We start from the raw sequence: 17,039 nt of genomic DNA on the forward strand, positions 1-17,039 counted from the left end.
CTTGAGTCTACCATTACTCCTTAGCTAACTGGAAAGACTCACAGGATCTACCAGAGCTTGTTATTAGTAGAAATATTATTATTATACAGTATTTATAAAGCGCCAATAGTTCGCTCAGCGCTGTACATTATAGTGGGGAACAGAACATGTGACAGAACAATAACAATACAATGCAAAACATGAGGGGATCGAGGGCCCTGCTCCTTGGAGCTTACAATCTAGGAGGGAGGGGATGGTGGCACAGGAGGAGATAGCTGTGGGGGATGGAGTGGTGGGAAGAGTGGAGGAGGTCGGTCAAGTTAGCAGGGGGTGGGGTAGGCTTCCCTGAAGAGGTGGGCTTTCAGGGTGCGCCTAAAGGAGAGGAGAGTAGGTGACAATCTGATGGGTTGGGGCAGGGAGTTCCAGAGGATGGGTGACACCCTGGAGAAGTCCTGGAGGCGGGCATGGGAAGAGGAGACCAGTGAACTAGAGAGAAGGAGATCTTGTGAGGAGCGGAGTGTGTGTGTTGGGTGGTACTTGGATATTAGGTCGGTGATGTAGTTTGGGACAGTATGGTGGACGGCTTTGTACGTCAGTGTTAAGAAATATCTTCCAATCAGGTAACAGCAGAGCTAAAAAATAACATGCCCACTCTTTTCTTTCCTAGCACCAATCCACATGTATGCTGCCATAGATTGGTGCCAGGAAAGGAAAATTATAGTAAGTATTTGATACAATTTCCCATTTTCCTGGTGCCAACATGGCAGCATACATGTGGTAGTAAGCAGCCATGGATTGGTGTTAGGAAAGAAAAATTACGGTAAGTATTTTATACAATTCTCCTTTATTTTTTTGTGGACGGGGTTATCCTGATCCAGCAAACATTTTTTTTCTTGTTGCCAGTGTCCAATTTTTCCTGTAGGCAGCAGGATAACCCGAAGGTTTTAAAAGCTCCCTGTGTCCCACAACGGATGAGAAAGAAAAGGATACTGGATGCATTGCACAACAAAAGCAACTAATTTAACTTTTAGTTTCCAACACATGGGAAATACAAAAATAAAAAGAACAAAAACACCACAGGGCAAAAAAACAGCGATCGGCGGAAATCAAAAGGAAATCGCAGAAGGAAAGATAACGGTGACAACCAAACCAAATTTATTATCATACAGCCAGCGGAAGCTTGCGGGGCGCGGTAATACAAAGCAAGAGAAGGTGAACAGCGGTGCATTTCTCATAAAAGGAACAACCCTTTCATATATATATATATATATATATATATATATATATATATATATGTGTGTGTGTATTTCACTGTATTTATTGAAAGGCGGGTAAAGGTGAGAGGACTACAGAGAGGACAGACGATCCTTTTTTTAAAAAATAAATTATGATAATTTGTTACTAAAAGTTACTTTAAAATAAAAACTATTTTCCTTCATATCATTTTATGGATACATTTTGGTTTGAGGTTTTATGAATTGTATATATAAAACATAAAGCCCTGGTATATTTTAATATCATTAGCATACAAGTCTGCATGAAATCCCTGACCCTTCAAAAAGGAATTGAAAGGACACCCCAGCTGAGCAGAAACGTGTCACCGGAATCGCTATGAATGTGGCTGCCCATGGGGTTGCCATTGTGCATGGATGCGATGAGAAGCTCATTATTCTGTGAATTATGAACACCTCCTGAAATCCTTTAAAGCAGAACGTCAGGAAAAAGAAAACTATTCGAACGATTTGCTCAATGTTGGATAAAATGACAAAACCAGCCCTTCCATCCTGAGATTTGCCCCGCAGTAGTTTTCTTTTTTTCTGCCTCTAGATGTCCTCAGACTGATGGACAGCATCATTGGACCCACTTCCTCTGAGCCCATGTCGTCCTGGACTTACCCCCCCAGCCTGTGACTGGACAGTGAAAGTGAAGAGCTCATCGCTCTGCTCTCTCCTCCGATCAGCATACTCCTCGTCGGCATAGGAACTGACTGCCGGTTCGTCTCACACGCCGGTGGCGGTTTGGCACAATAACACAATCCTATTAATAAAAGCAGGGACTGTGTACCGAGGACTGACCTTGTTCACATATGTGCGGGTTCGGAAAACGCACATAATCACGCGTGTTCCTTATCTGCAGGCAAAACGCGCTGCTCTTGATGCAGATGAATTCTTAATGCCATCCCCACGCAAACCGTATAGCACCACAGCACCATGTGATTCTAGGAGGCGCATTTCTATAAACGTCATGGGACGTCTTTACGCTTGTTTTCTGCAGGTACAGCAGCCCATGTAAATGAATCGTGACGTGACGTGACATATGTGACGTGATGTACCCGTGACGTGAGCGCGAACACGCACGCAATAGTGTGAGCCTAGGTTAGCAGCATCGCCTTTTAGATCAGAGGTCTCCATACTTCTCATTATGAGGATCACATCCTATGTTTTACATATATACAGAGTTCTCAGATGGGAAGCCCCCTATCACATTAGAGTCCCCCCTTCACCTCAAAGTCCCCCTTTCATGAGAATCCACCAATCACATCAGAGCACCCCCTTCACATCAGATCCCCCCATTGATATCAGAGCCCCGCTTCAAAGCAGATCCCCCCCATTGATATCATATCCCCCCTTCACATCAGATCCCCCCATTGATATCAGAACCCCGCTTCAAAGCAGATCCCCCCCATTGATACCATAGCCCCCCTTCACATCAGATCCCCCCATTGATATCAGAGCCCCTTCAAAGCAGATCCCCCCCATTGATATCATACCCCCCTTCACATCAGATCCCCCCATTGATATCAGAGCCCCCCTTCAAAGCAGATCCCCCCATTGATATCATAGCCCCCTTTCACATCAGATCCCCCCATTGATATCAGAGCCCCGCTTCAAAGCAGATCCCGCCCCCCATTGATATCAGAGCCCCCCTTCACATCAGATTCCCCCATTGATATCAGAGCCCCCCTTCAAAGCAGATCCCGCCATTGATATCAGAGCCCCCCTTCAAAGCAGATCCCCCCCACTGATATCAGAGCCCCTCTTCACATCAGATCCCTCCATTGATATCAAAGCCCCTCTTCACGTCAGATCCCTCCATTGGTCTCAGAGCCCCCCTTCACACCACATACCCCTGCTGATATCAGAGCCCCCCTTCACACCAGATACCCCCACTGATATCAGAGCCCCCTTCACATCAGATACCCCCATTGATAGCAGAGCCCCTCTTCACAACAGATCCCCCCCACTGATATCAGAGCCCCCCTTCACATCAGATCCCCCCATTGATATCAGAGCCCCTTCAAAGCAGATCCCCCCCATTGATATCATACCCCCCTTCACATCAGATCCCCCCATTGATATCAGAGCCCCCCTTCAAAGCAGATCCCCCCATTGATATCATAGCCCCCTTTCACATCAGATCCCCCCATTGATATCAGAGCCCCGCTTCAAAGCAGATCCCCCCCCCCCATTGATATCAGAGCCCCCCTTCACATCAGATTCCCCCATTGATATCAGAGCCCCCCTTCAAAGCAGATCCCCCCATTGATATCAGAGCCCCCCTTCAAAGCAGATCCCCCCCACTGATATCAGAGCCCCTCTTCACATCAGATCCCTCCATTGATATCAAAGCCCCTCTTCACGTCAGATCCCTCCATTGGTCTCAGAGCCCCCCTTCACACCACATACCCCTACTGATATCAGAGCCCCCCTTCACACCAGATACCCCCACTGATATCAGAGCCCCCTTCACATCAGATACCCCCATTGATAGCAGAGCCCCTCTTCACAACAGATACCCCCATGATATCAGAGCCCCCCATCACATCAGATCCCACCATTAATATCCGAGCCCCCCATCACATCAGATCCCACCATTAATATCTGAGCCCTCCTTCACATCAGATGCCCCCAGTGATATCAGAGCCTTCCATTGATATCAGAGCCCCTCTTCACATCTGAATCCCCCCCATTGATATCAGAGCCCCCTTCACATCAGATGTCCCCCCATTGATATCAGACCCCCATGCACATTACAGCCCTCCTCGCATATACAATGGACATGCATAGTGCAAATAAGTTGCTGTCAGCTGGATAAAATTTTGTCGCAGGCCAGATTGGGCCTGCAGGCTGTAGTCATTTAGAAATAGGCCCCCAGCTATGCTTCGGTTGGGACCTTGATGACCATCATGCAGAGTTCCAACAGACTACCCTTAGGGGCAGAGGCCCCTAGGCAGAGAGCTCCGCCTGCAGGACTGGACCCAGGCTTAACTCAACTCCTGCTCCAGGTTTCCACTATTTATCGACTCTCCAGCCACCTTCTGAGCCCACCTCCCCAGAGATTGGCTGAGTCCCCAGGAATATTCAGACTGCCCTTCTACCTTTCCTCCAGATCTCTCTAGAATGCAGGGGAAAATCAGCGCAGCAGATTGTGAAACACTGAGCAGGCTAATGCAATCAACAAGTGCTCCACTGGCTGCTAAATGAACCTAGTATCCTCAAGCTTAACTAGAAGGGTGCTACATACTGTACACCAGCGGAAGCAATACCTCTGTATATGAAGTTCGACTGCTGCTGAACGGGTAAGTGTTCAGGAAGTCGACCAAATGCCAAACAGCCAAGGTTTTGTCCAAACGTGTTCAGACCAAACCTTTAGCTCATCCCTAGTTATCAGATCCACAGACCAAACCTTTAGCTCATCCCTAGTTATCAGATCTTCAGACCAAACCTTTAGGTCATCCCTAGTTATCAGATCCTCAGACCAAATCTTTAGTTCATCCCTACTTATCAGATCTTCAGACCAAACCTTTAGCTCATCCCTAGTTATCAGATCTTCAGACCAAACCTTTAGCTCATCCCTAGTTATCAGATCTTCAGACCAAACCTTTAGCTCATCCCTAGTTATCAGATCTTCAGACCAAACCTTTAGCTCATCCCTAGTTATCAGATCTTCAGACCAAACCTTTAGCTCATCCCTAGTTATCAGATCTTCAGACCAAACCTTTAGCTCATCCCTAGTTATCAGATCCACAGACCAAACCTTTAGCTCATCCCTAGTTATCAAATCCACAGACCAAACCTTTAGCTCATCCCTAGTTATCAGATCTTCAGACCAAACCTTTAGGTCATCCCTAGTTATCAGATCCACAGACCAAACCTTTAGCTCATCCCTAGTTATAAGATCCTCAGACCAAACCTTTAGGTCATCCCTAGTTATCAGATCTTCAGACCAAACCTTTAGCTCATCCCTAGTTATCAAATCCACAGACCAAACCTTTAGCTCATCCCTAGTTATCAAATCCACAGACCAAACCTTTAGCTCATCCCTAGTTATCAGATCTTCAGACCAAACCTTTAGGTCATCCCTAGTTATCAGATCCACAGACCAAACCTTTAGCTCATCCCTAGTTATAAGATCCTCAGACCAAACCTTTAGGTCATCCCTAGTTATCAGATCCACAGACCAAACCTTTAGCTCATCCCGAGTTATAAGATCCTCAGACCAAACCTTTAGCTCATCCCTAGTTATAAGATCCTCAGACCAAACCTTTAGGTCATCCCTAGTTATCAGATCTTCAGACCAAACCTTTAGCTCATCCCTAGTTATCAAATCCACAGACCAAACCTTTAGCTCATCCCTAGTTATAAGATCCTAAGACCAAACCTTTAGCTCATCCCTAGTTATCAGATCTTCAGACCAAACCTTTAGCTCATCCCTAGTTATCAGATCTTCAGACCAAACCTTTAGGTCATCCCTAGTTATCAGATCTTCAGACCAAACCTTTAGCTCATCCCTAGTTATCAAATCCACAGACCAAACCTTTAGCTCATCCCTAGTTATAAGATCCTAAGACCAAACCTTTAGGTCATCCCTAGTTATCAGATCCTCAGACCAAACCTTTAGCTCATCCCTACTTATCAGATCTTCAGACCAAACCTTTAGCTCATCCCTAGCTATCAGATCCACAGACCAAACCTTTAGGTCATCCCTAGTTATCAGATCTTCAGACCAAAACTTTAGCTCATCCCTAGTTATCAGATCTTCAGTCCAAACCTTTAGCTCATCCCTAGTTATCAGATCTTCAGACCAAACCTTTAGCTCATCCCGAGTTATCAGATTTTTTTCCAGTTGAGTTAATCCACCTAAAAAAGATATGACATTTAACTGAAGCCTGGTAGGCAACTTAACAGTCCACAGCCACACAGTAGTTATTATAAGAACTAGTGGCGCACCGAAATTAAACTTCTGGTGCCAAAACCAAAACTTTAAAATGCACTTGGCCGTAACCGAAACCGAAATGTGCAGTTTTTAAAAATTAATATATATTTTTGGAAAATAATACACTGATTAAAAGAAAAAAAACCATATATACCCCAATTTGTTTGCAAAATATGAAAGAGAATGTTACGGTGAGTAAATAGATACCCAACATGTCACGCTTTAAAATAATCCATAATCCATCATATCATTTATGGATAATTTTAGTTTGTGATGGACCAGCTTGACAGCTGAGCATCATTCTCAATATTTGTGGTTTGTAGACATTAGTTCTTAAAACCAAGCTCCTTTTTTTTTTATCTCTGCAGGTTATGTTGAATATATATTAGGTCCACCTGTTCAGTTGCTCGGTAACACAAATTGCTAATCAGCCAATCACATGGCAGCAACTGAATGTATTTAGGAATCTAGACGTGGTGAAGACAACTTCACCAGGTTTGGTCTGAGGATCTGATAACTAGGGAAGAGCTAAATGCTTGGTCTGAGGATCTGATAACTCTTGATGAACTAAAGGTTTGGTCCCATGAGCCCCCCACCCAAATTTACTCCCGTCACAGGAGGGCACAGTAGAGGGGGAGTATCAGGAGGGCACAATACTGGGATCAGGAGAGCACAGTACAGGGGGAGTATCAGGAGGGCACAATACTGGGATCAGGAGGGCACAGTACAGGGGAGTCAGGAGGGCACAATACTGGGATTAGGAGGGCACAATACTGGGATCAGGAGGGCACAGTACAGGGGGAGTCAGGAGGGTACAGTACAGGGGGAGTCAGGAGGGTACAGTACAGAGGGATCAGGAGGGCACAGTACAGGGGAGTCAGGAGGGTACAGTACAGGGGGAGTCAGGAGGGTACAGTACAGAGGGATCAGGAGGGCACAGTACAGGGGAGTCAGGAGGGCACAATACTGGGGTCAGGAGGGCACAATACTGGGATCAGGAGGGTACAATACAGGGGGAGTCAGGAGGGCACAATACTGGGATCAGGAGGGTAAAGTACAGGGGGAGTCAGGAGGGCACAATACTGGGATCAGGAGGGCACAATACTGGGATCAAAAGGACACAATACTGGGATCAGGAGGGTACAATACTGGGGTCAGGAGGACACAATACTAGGATCAGCAGGGTACAGTACAGGGGGAGTCAGGAGGGCATGATACGGGGATCAGGAGGGCACAGTACTGGGATCAGGTGGGCACAGTACAGGGGGAGTCAGGAGGGCACAATACTGGGATCAGGAGGGCACAGTACTGGGATCAAAAGGACACAATACTGGGATCAGGAGGGCACAATACTGGGGTCAGGAGGACACAATACTAGGATCAGCAGGGTACAGTACAGGGGGAGTCAGGAGGGCATGATACGGGGATCAGGAGGGCACAGTACTGGGATCAGGTGGGCACAGTACAGGGGGAGTCAGGAGGGCACAATACTGGGATCAGGAGGGCACAATACAGAGGGAGTCAGGAGGGCACAGTACTGGGATCAGGAGGGCACAGTACAGGGATCAGGAGGGCACAGTACAGGGGAGTCAGGAGGGCACAGTACAGGGGAGTCAGGAGGGCACAATACTGGGATCAGGAGGGCACAATACTGGGATCAGGAGGGCACAGTACAGGGGAGTCAGGAGGGCACAGTACAGGGGGAGTCAGGAGGGCACAATACTTGGATCAGGAGGGCACAGTACTGGGATCAGGAGGGCATAGAACAGGTTCTGGGACGTTGCCCAGGCCATTTCAGGACCGCTTAGTAAAAAGCATGACTGTCCCAACAAAATTATCATGGGGGCCCTATGTATCTGAGGCCCCTGCACACTGCCCAGGGGTGCCCATGCATTAAGACAGCCCTGCTGCTATACTCTCCATATACCGTACAACTGAACATTACTCCTAGAAGGATCTCTCTCATAGCCTTTTATCGCGTATTTATTCTTTGTCTGCCAATCTGGAGCACCACTGACTCATTTGAAGGTATGTTGGGAGTGCTGATCTATCTTTACTGAAAGTAGTAAAACAAAGGACAGATAAACAACCAGATAATATGAATACAAGCCCAGCAAATGGCAGTTCACACATCACTTTCAATCCAGCTTCCCTTTCCAGGAGTGATAAGAAGCACAGGCTTATGTGCTGTCCATGGTACTGATGAAGGCACCTCTGCTTTCCTCATTCCCAACATTAGATCATCTACTTCTACATACGGCATTGTACTCACTGAGGGTTGCTTCTACTGTGACAATTAAACCTCTTTGCTTCTAATCAATTTAACTACCCTTGACAGTCCTCTGACTTGCAACAAATAGGGCAGCACAGTGGCTAAGCGGTTAGCACTTCCGCCTGGCAGTACCAGTGTTGTGGGTTTGAATCCCAGCCATGGTACCACCTGCCTGGAGTTTGCATGTTCTCTCTGTGCCTGTGTGGGTTTCCTCCCACAAATCTACATTTTTGGAATGCATTTACAAATATATGTTAAAATTATTTATTTGTAAAAAAAAAATCTGAAGAATATATTTTAAAAATATGTATTTTTAAAAATATATTTTGTTTAAATATGTTCATCAGATTTATTTTAACATATAAAAAAGTCATTTTTACATATATTTGTAAATGCATTCCAAAAATGTAGATTTGTATTTTTAAAGACATAAAGTATATTCGAAATGTATTTTTACAAATATTTTTAATATAACTTGTAATAAAAACACAGTTCAACATACAGTGTGTATATATATATATATATATATATATATATATATCTTTATATATATATATATATATATATATATATATATATATATATATATACATACACATCTATATATATCTATATATATATAGATATATATCTATATATATATTTATATTAATACATGTCTATATATATATATATATATATATATATATATATATATATATATGAATATATATATATATATATATTGAATATGGGCAAAATTGTAGCATTTCAATTATATATGTCAATATATTTGGGAAGAATATTTTTAAACATTTATTTAGTAATTTTTGCATATATTTAAAACACAGTTCAACATACAGTGTATATATATATATTAAAGTATATTTTGAAATATATTGAATATGGGTTCAATGGTAGCATTTCAATTATATATGTCAATATATTTGGGAAGAATATTTTTAAAATATTTTTTTAACATATAAAAAAGTAATTTTTACATATATTTGAAACACAGTTCAACATACAGTGTATATATATATATATATATATATATATATATATATTGAAGTATATTTTGAAATATATTGAATATGGGAAAAATTGTAGCATTTCAATTATATATGTCAATATATTTGGGGAGAATATTTTTTAAATATATTTCAAATATATTTTTCTTCCATGTGGGTATCTCTGTATCAAATAGATTGAACTGCCAGTGCAGCCCTATCCTCTAAGTAAAGACAAAAAAAATAGTAATTCAATTAGCACAATATTTATATCACTCCAAAATTTTTTGAAGATGACTGTCAAATCTCTTTCGGTAGTCTTCACATACGACAATATTCGGTCTTTTTTACACTTAGGTTTATACAAATTTTTGAGAAACTTCCTATTATCATAAAAGGATATAAAAGAAGCAACTCTGTCCAGCAAGTAAAAATGGGGTTAACGTCTCCAATATATAAAAATATAGAACAATAAATCCACAAAGCTCCAAGGTGTTTAGCAGCTCCATACAATTCCATCTGAGCCCGCTGCTGGTATAAATAAACGTCTCTCACCTGCTCGGGCTGGAATGTCTGGAGACTCCCCAAGGACCAGTTTCACTCTCTTGGCGTGAGTCTTTCCTTGGTAATGGGATTCAGCGACAATCGCAGATGTGAAGAACATGTTGCAGAGGGTGCAGCATTTGTTTTTATCCACTTCAGTCTCATCGCTTTCCTGTTTAGGAGAAAAAAAAAAAGACATGAAAATGTAGGCCTTAAAATTCATACAGATAAAAAGCAGCTGGGGCCATGTATGAGGTTAGCTCCCAAAACTTGGCCAGCCTGAAAGCAAAGAAAATATTTAATGAAACGTTGTTTCAGTAATGTCCTTTTGGGTTTTCACTCCCTGTTCCCTAGACATAGGAAATCAGAAGTAACATCTCCAAAGTAGCAGAAAGAGTTCCCGCGTCAAAGGGCATAAATGGCTTGCTTTCATGTACTCTCATGCTGCATTTCATACCAGTTTGAGACACTTCTGAGATCATTCAGAGTGCACTGATGGGGGAATTTGACCTGCATTTGAACTCCTTGTGACCAGGAGGGTGACTTCCATCTGACCAGCAGTTGACCTCCTACTGACTGGTGGTTAACTTATTCTGACAGGAGAATTACCTCCTTCCAACCTAAAGTTGACCTCCTCCTAACCTGGAGTTGACTCCTTCGGACTGGTGGTTGAACTCCTTATAACCTAGGGTTGACCTACTTCTAACCCGAAGTTGACTCCTTCTGACTGGTGGTTGAATTCTTCCTAACATGGAGAAGACACCCCTCTAACCTGGAGTTGACTCCATCTGACTGGTGGTTGAATTCTTCCTAACAAGGAGAAGACCCCCTTCAAACCTGGAGTGACTCCTTCTGACTGGTGGTTGAACCCCTCCTAACCTCTAGAGTGCACCATCTTTTAACCTCTAGTTGACTCCCTCTGACTGGCAGTTTAACTCCTTCTAACCTAGAGTGGACCACCTTCTAACCTGGAGCTGACTCCTTCTGATTGATGGTTAACTCCTTCAAACCTAGAGTTGACCTCCTCCTAACCTGGAGTTGACTCCTTCCCACCTGGCGGTTGACCTCCCTCTGACTGATGGTTAACTCCTTCTAACCTAGAGTTGACCTCCTTCTAATCTGAAGTTGACTCTTCTGACTGGCAGTTGTACTCCTTCTAACTTAGAGTTGACCTACTTCTAACCTGAAGTTGACTCATTCTGACTGGTGGTTGAACTCTTCCTAACATGAAGAAGATCCCTTTAACCTGGAGCTGACTCCTTGTGACTGGTGGTTGAACCTGTTCTAACCTAAAGTTGACCGTCTTCTAACCTGGAGTTGACTCTCTTGACTGGCAGTTGAACTCTTTCTAACTTGGAGTTGACCTACTTCTAACCTGAAGTTGATTCATTTTGACTGGTGGTTGAACTCTTCCTAACATGGAGAAGACCCTTTTGTAACCTGCAGCTGACTCCTTGTAACTGGTGGTTGAGCCCCTTCTAACCTAGAGTTGACAATCTCCTAACCTGAAGTTTACTCCTTCTCACTGACAGTTGAACTCCTCCTGACTGATGTTAACTCCTTCTAACCTAAAGTTGACCTCCTTCTAACCTGGAGTTGACTCCTTCTGACTTGTGGTTGAACTCTTTCTAACATGGAGAAGATCTCCTTCTAACCTAGAATTGACTCCTGGTGACTGGCAGCTGGTCTCCTTCAAACCTAGAGCTAGCCATCTTCTAACCTGGAGCTGGCTCCTTCTGACTGGCAGTCTGACTCTAGTTGACCTCCTTCTGACGTTTACCTCCTAGCCCATATTTGACCTTCTTCTAGCCTGGACTTGACTTCTTCTAACTGGTGGTTGAACAGAGGGGGGGGGACTTAGAGTTGTGGAGCACATTGAGGGAATGAAAGTGGACAATGGGGGAGTGGCAATCTAGAGTGGAGGTGCTCACTTAGGAAGATGCTGTCACAAGTTAGCCTGCAGTTTCTTGTTTGTGTATTCTTACCTCCTTGCTGCAGTGCTGTTCCTGATCCCTTTCACATGTGTTTGTCTGTGCTCACCCATGGGTGTCGTCTGCTGTTCTCTGGGTTTTATTTCCTTCCATCACTTCCTGTCCCGCCTCTTTATTTGCCTGTCTATATAAGACATGCTCAGTCTAGGCCACTTTGCCTGAGTAACTTCCTAGTTGTCTGAGCTCCTGTGTGTTGCTATCTCCTGTATACTGCATTGACTACTCGTGTACCGACCCTGGCTTCATTCTCTTACTGTGCTTGTTTTCCGCCTGACCTGACCTCGGCTAGTCTATCAGGATTCTGTTTGTCTCCTCCCATTGTACTCTGCTCCCTCAAGCGTTCTCCTCATCCTCAGCTGGGTGTACCTGGGGGCCGCGACCTGGTCCCAGATTGCAGCAAGTCCATCCCCACCATCGAGGGCTCTGGTGAAGAAGCAGGCTGGGGCTTAGACCCCAAGTTGAGTATCTACAAGGGCTCACAACCACAGGTGCTGACAGATGCATAAAGTGGATGAGAAAACCGGGCACACAGGGGAACTCAGGTGAGTCCCAGATTGTATCATAATATGTATATATATCATATATACGGTATGCGACAGATAGATAGATAATATATAGATAGATAGATAGATAATAGATAGATAGATAGATAATAGATAGATAGATAGATAGATAGATAGATAGATAGATAGATAATAGATAGATAGATAGATAGATAGATAGATAGATAGATAGATAGATAGATAGATAGATAGATAGATATTGATGAAAGGGATTTAGGGAATGCTAATGGTCCACAGGATAGGGGGTACAATATTTGTCTTGCCAGGATGGATGGCAACCCATGCCACACCTCTAACTGGCTATCCAGACGCTTTTGTTTCTTGTAATTTTTGTAAATCAGCCTCCATATGTAATTTTTTTTTCAGCCTTCAGACAGTTGTCCCTTAGCCTTGTGAATATTTTAGCTCCCAAATGTAACAGGAAAAGCACTTTGAATGCTAAAACAATACATGTGCACAATGACAGTTGTATTTATAAGCAAATCCTTCCATCTATTCCGGCGATTCTTTGCACCTTTCCTTTCATGTCTCCCCACAGTACCATAAAAGCTCAGAACAGTGGGAAGTGCAGTATATTTCTAAACCCTCAAGACAGTTGAAAAAAAAAAAAAAGTTAAATCAAATTCCCAGGCTTCATATAGATGGAATTCCAAGCATGCCACTGAGAGGTGCATTTAAATTCCACTTCCCCCCCACTGTAAGCCACTGGGAATATCATAATATTTAAACTCCGATAGGCCGTACAGCAGGAATGATAAACCGTTCCACCTGGCGCTTGCAATTAGCAAAAAAGTGATTACCACTAACGGCTGGCACCAAAAATATTCATCTTGACAAAACGTTGGCGTAAAACCGTCTACATAATTTACCGGGGAAAGGAATAAACCACTTACGTGAAGCTGTAAAGCTGCCAACCCAATTGATCCCAACTAGCGATGAATAATTCATTATTAGCTGGAGAATAATTTTCATTGTCATAAACCTGTTGACTCCGTAATGAAAAGGCTATATGTATGCATACTGTACAAGGTAGGAGGCCATACAGCGGGTGGTCCTGTACATTAGAGCCCCGTCCATTCCAATAACTCCATGATACAATGCAGCACAAGGCCGGCACCGTGGGGAAGAATCGATAGAAAACACAACCCTAAGAGAAGACAACAGGAGGCTAAAAGTACGACCTTCCAAAACAGCAAAACCAGAGGAGGTTTAGATGAACTGTGCAAAGCTATGATACAATATAGAGCGAGTCGGATATAGCCGTATGTATCGCATTTACTATTTTCAAAATCAACACTTCAAAGTAGTTACTTTTCTGAGAGTTCTCATCTAACATTCAAAACTGTGTGGCCAGGCAGAGGGAAATAGAAGGAAATTGAATTCTAGGGTGTATCACTAGAGGGGTCACCGGCAGGAGGAAGGAGGTCCCGATTCCTCTATATAGATCTTTATATCATTAGAGGGGTCACCGGCAGGAGGAAGGAGGTCCTGATTCCTCTATATAGATCTTTATATCATTAGAGGGGTCACCGGCAGGAGGAAGGAGGTCCCGATTCCTCTATATAGATCTTTATATCACTAGAGGGGTCACCAGCAGGATGAAGGAGGTCCTGATTCCTCTATATAGATCCTATCACTAGAGGGGTCACCGGCAGGAGGAAGGAGGTCTTGATTCCTCTATATAGATCTTTATATCACTGGAGGAGTCACCGGCAGGAGGAAGGAGGTCCCAATTCCTCTATATAGATCTTTATATCACTGGAGGAGTCACCGGCAGGAGGAAGGAGGTCCCGATTCCTCTATATAGATCTTTATATCACTAGAGGGGTCACCGTCGGGAGGAAGGAGGTCCTGATTCCTCTATATAGATCTTTATATCACTTGAGGGGTCACCGGCAGGAGGAAGGAGGTCCCGATTCCTCTATATAGATCCTATCACTAGAGGGGTCACCGGCAGGAGGTCCTGATTCCTCTATATAGATCCTATCACTAGAGGGGTCACCGGCAGGAGGTCCTGATTCCTCTATATAGATCTTTATATCATTAGAGGGGTCACCGGCAGGAGGACGGAGGTCCTGATTCCTCTATATAGATCTTTATATCACTAGAGGTGTCACCGGCAGGAGGAAGGACGTCCGGATTCCTCTATATAGATCTTTATATCATTAGAGGGGTCACCGGCAGGAGGACGGAGGTCCTGATTCCTTTATATAGATCTTTATATCACTAGAGGGGTCACTGGCAGGAGGAAGGAGGTCCTGATTCCTCTATATAGATCTTTATATCACTAGAGGGGTCAGCGGCGGGAGGAAGGAGGTCCTGATTCCTCTATATAGATATTTATATCACTAGAGGGGTCATCGGCGGGAGGAAGGAGGTCCTGATTCCTCTATATAGATCTTTATATCACTAGAGGGGTCACCAGCAGGAGGAAGGAGGTCCTGATTCCTCTATATAGATCTTTATATCACTAGAGGGGTCACCAGCAGGAGGAAGGAGGTCCTGATTCCTCTATATAGATCTTTATATCACTAGAGGGGTCACTGGCAGGAGGAAGGAGGTCCTGATTCCTCTATATAGATCTTTATATCACTAGAGGGGTCACCGGCAGGAGGAAGGAGGTCCTGATTCCTCTATATAGATCTTTATATCACTAGAGGGGTCACCGGCAGGAGGAAGGAGGTCCTGATTCCTCTATATAGATCTTTATATCACTAGAGGGGTCACCGGCAGGAGGAAGGAGGAGGTATACAGTATATATTTATACAAAATGGAAAAATAAGTTAAAAATTGATGGACAATCTATGGACCACTTGGTCTTTTCTTCTTTCTGTTGTCACTCTTCCACGTCTCTATGTTACATGAGGACAGGAGCCCAAGTCCACCTGCAATGTCCTTTATGTACCAGCTGCGTGCCAACATAGCAACTTGGACAGAAAAAACAAATCTGCATTTATCCTTCACCTTCCCTTTCCCCTCTGTTATTTCCTGCCAGAACCTGTACTGAAAACAAGAAAATATCATCCATTGTATTAAAAATTTATGGTCTGAGGACTAAAGAGACAGCCAAGGCAGGTGGCTGAGACATCAAAAAAATTCAAAAAAATGTCCATGCTGGTATTATATAAAATCTGTGTAATTTTTGCAGCTAGCAACAAGGATTAATATATAAAAACATTTCACTCTTGATATAAACAAGGTTGCAGCGCTACGGGTGAGACTCCCTTATCTTTCTATGTATCATTAGAAGATGATCCCTCCTTGTCCTAAATGTTGTACCTAGTGCCACCACTCACCATATAAAGACCCTCAAAAGACTTTTTCAAACATTTTAATGCAGAGGAACCCTTGAAATAACTTTTGTGTCTCAGAGAACCCCTGTGTCTCGGCCTGATGAAGGAGTGAGCATGTTCCGAATGCGCGCCATCTTGGAAACCCTGTCCATGCGGTGACATCATCCCTGCGAGCCTCCCTGTGCCCCTCTGCTACTCCCTGAGACCTGGACACTACCGGAACGGCGGGAAAACACCCAGAGCGTGGCCAAAGCACCTGATGCTCCCACTGGACCTCCATCACTTGACGTGCCTACTTGTTACCTATCTATATGAGTGCAATTTTACCATTAAATCTGCCTGATTTTAACCGTCTACACTCAGAGTGGCGCTGCCGTGTGACGGGAGTCACTTTGGTTGGGGGGCCCATGGAACACAGCCCACTTTGGAGAGGTGGGGAGACCCCTTTCTCAGCTCCCCATATCCCTATTATGTGTAAGTCACCCTGTGCCTGTTAGGGGTACAAGGTGAAATGTCCTGCTATTGAGTAGACATGTATAGGTGGGGTGTGGGGGTTGTTCATTGTTTACTACCACGAGGTCCCATTGTTCTATTGTGTCTTGCTTGGGAGCAAACAATTATGGGGTGTATGTGTTTGTGTATTGACTTAGTGGGGGGGGGGGGTGTCAGCTGTGTGTCTCTTGTTACTAAATGTTTTGCCCCGCCCTGTGTATCTTGTGTCTGTGTTAAAATAAAGCAGTCCAATTAATACAAGTCTGGTGTTGTCTCGTCTTGTATGGTCAGCGGTGGTGTCCGTGGATCTGTGTTCGGACGAGGAAGCGGGAGTCTAACGGAAATACCCTAGTGCAGTCAGGGTCCGGTTCCGTTACATGCCGTCTCTCTTCTCTACCTGCATTAGGAGTATCTACAAACTCTTACAGCCGGCTGCCTCCTCGGACAAGTCCATACTACTACAAGCCCCCCACTACAGATGGACTTGGACACCACCTCCACATGGACCTTCTACTAACCCCCATTGCTGATGGTCCATCCCCAAATGCACACAGGGTAGATGCGTCTTAGCGCCCCCACTCATCTCTGAATATCTGACACCCAAGGCTTCACCAGAGGTGAAAACTGTAGCGCCCCTTACTTTGGTAGTCAGTGTAGTGGTCCCATACAACGGTGGCCAATGGGAGAAGGACCACTTGTAT

General features: G+C 44.1%; 1 protein-coding gene across 1 annotated transcript in view; it reads right to left on the reverse strand.

Annotated features, from left to right (window-relative positions):
• The window catches only part of ZMAT4 (zinc finger matrin-type 4), a 589,057-nt gene that overhangs the window by 488,444 nt on the left and 83,574 nt on the right, over window positions 1–17,039 (reverse strand). Inside the window, exon 3 of the mRNA XM_089657134.1 lies at window positions 10,012–10,171. Within this exon, the coding sequence (XP_089513260.1) occupies window positions 10,012–10,171 (160 nt within the window). The remainder of the gene's footprint in view (window positions 1–10,011; window positions 10,172–17,039) is intronic.

This window comes from Staurois parvus, unplaced genomic scaffold, assembly GCF_062004578.1.
Source record: "Staurois parvus isolate SC_StPar_1 unplaced genomic scaffold, SC_StPar_1.0 ptg000966l, whole genome shotgun sequence".
Taxonomy (NCBI): Eukaryota; Metazoa; Chordata; class Amphibia; order Anura; family Ranidae; genus Staurois; species Staurois parvus.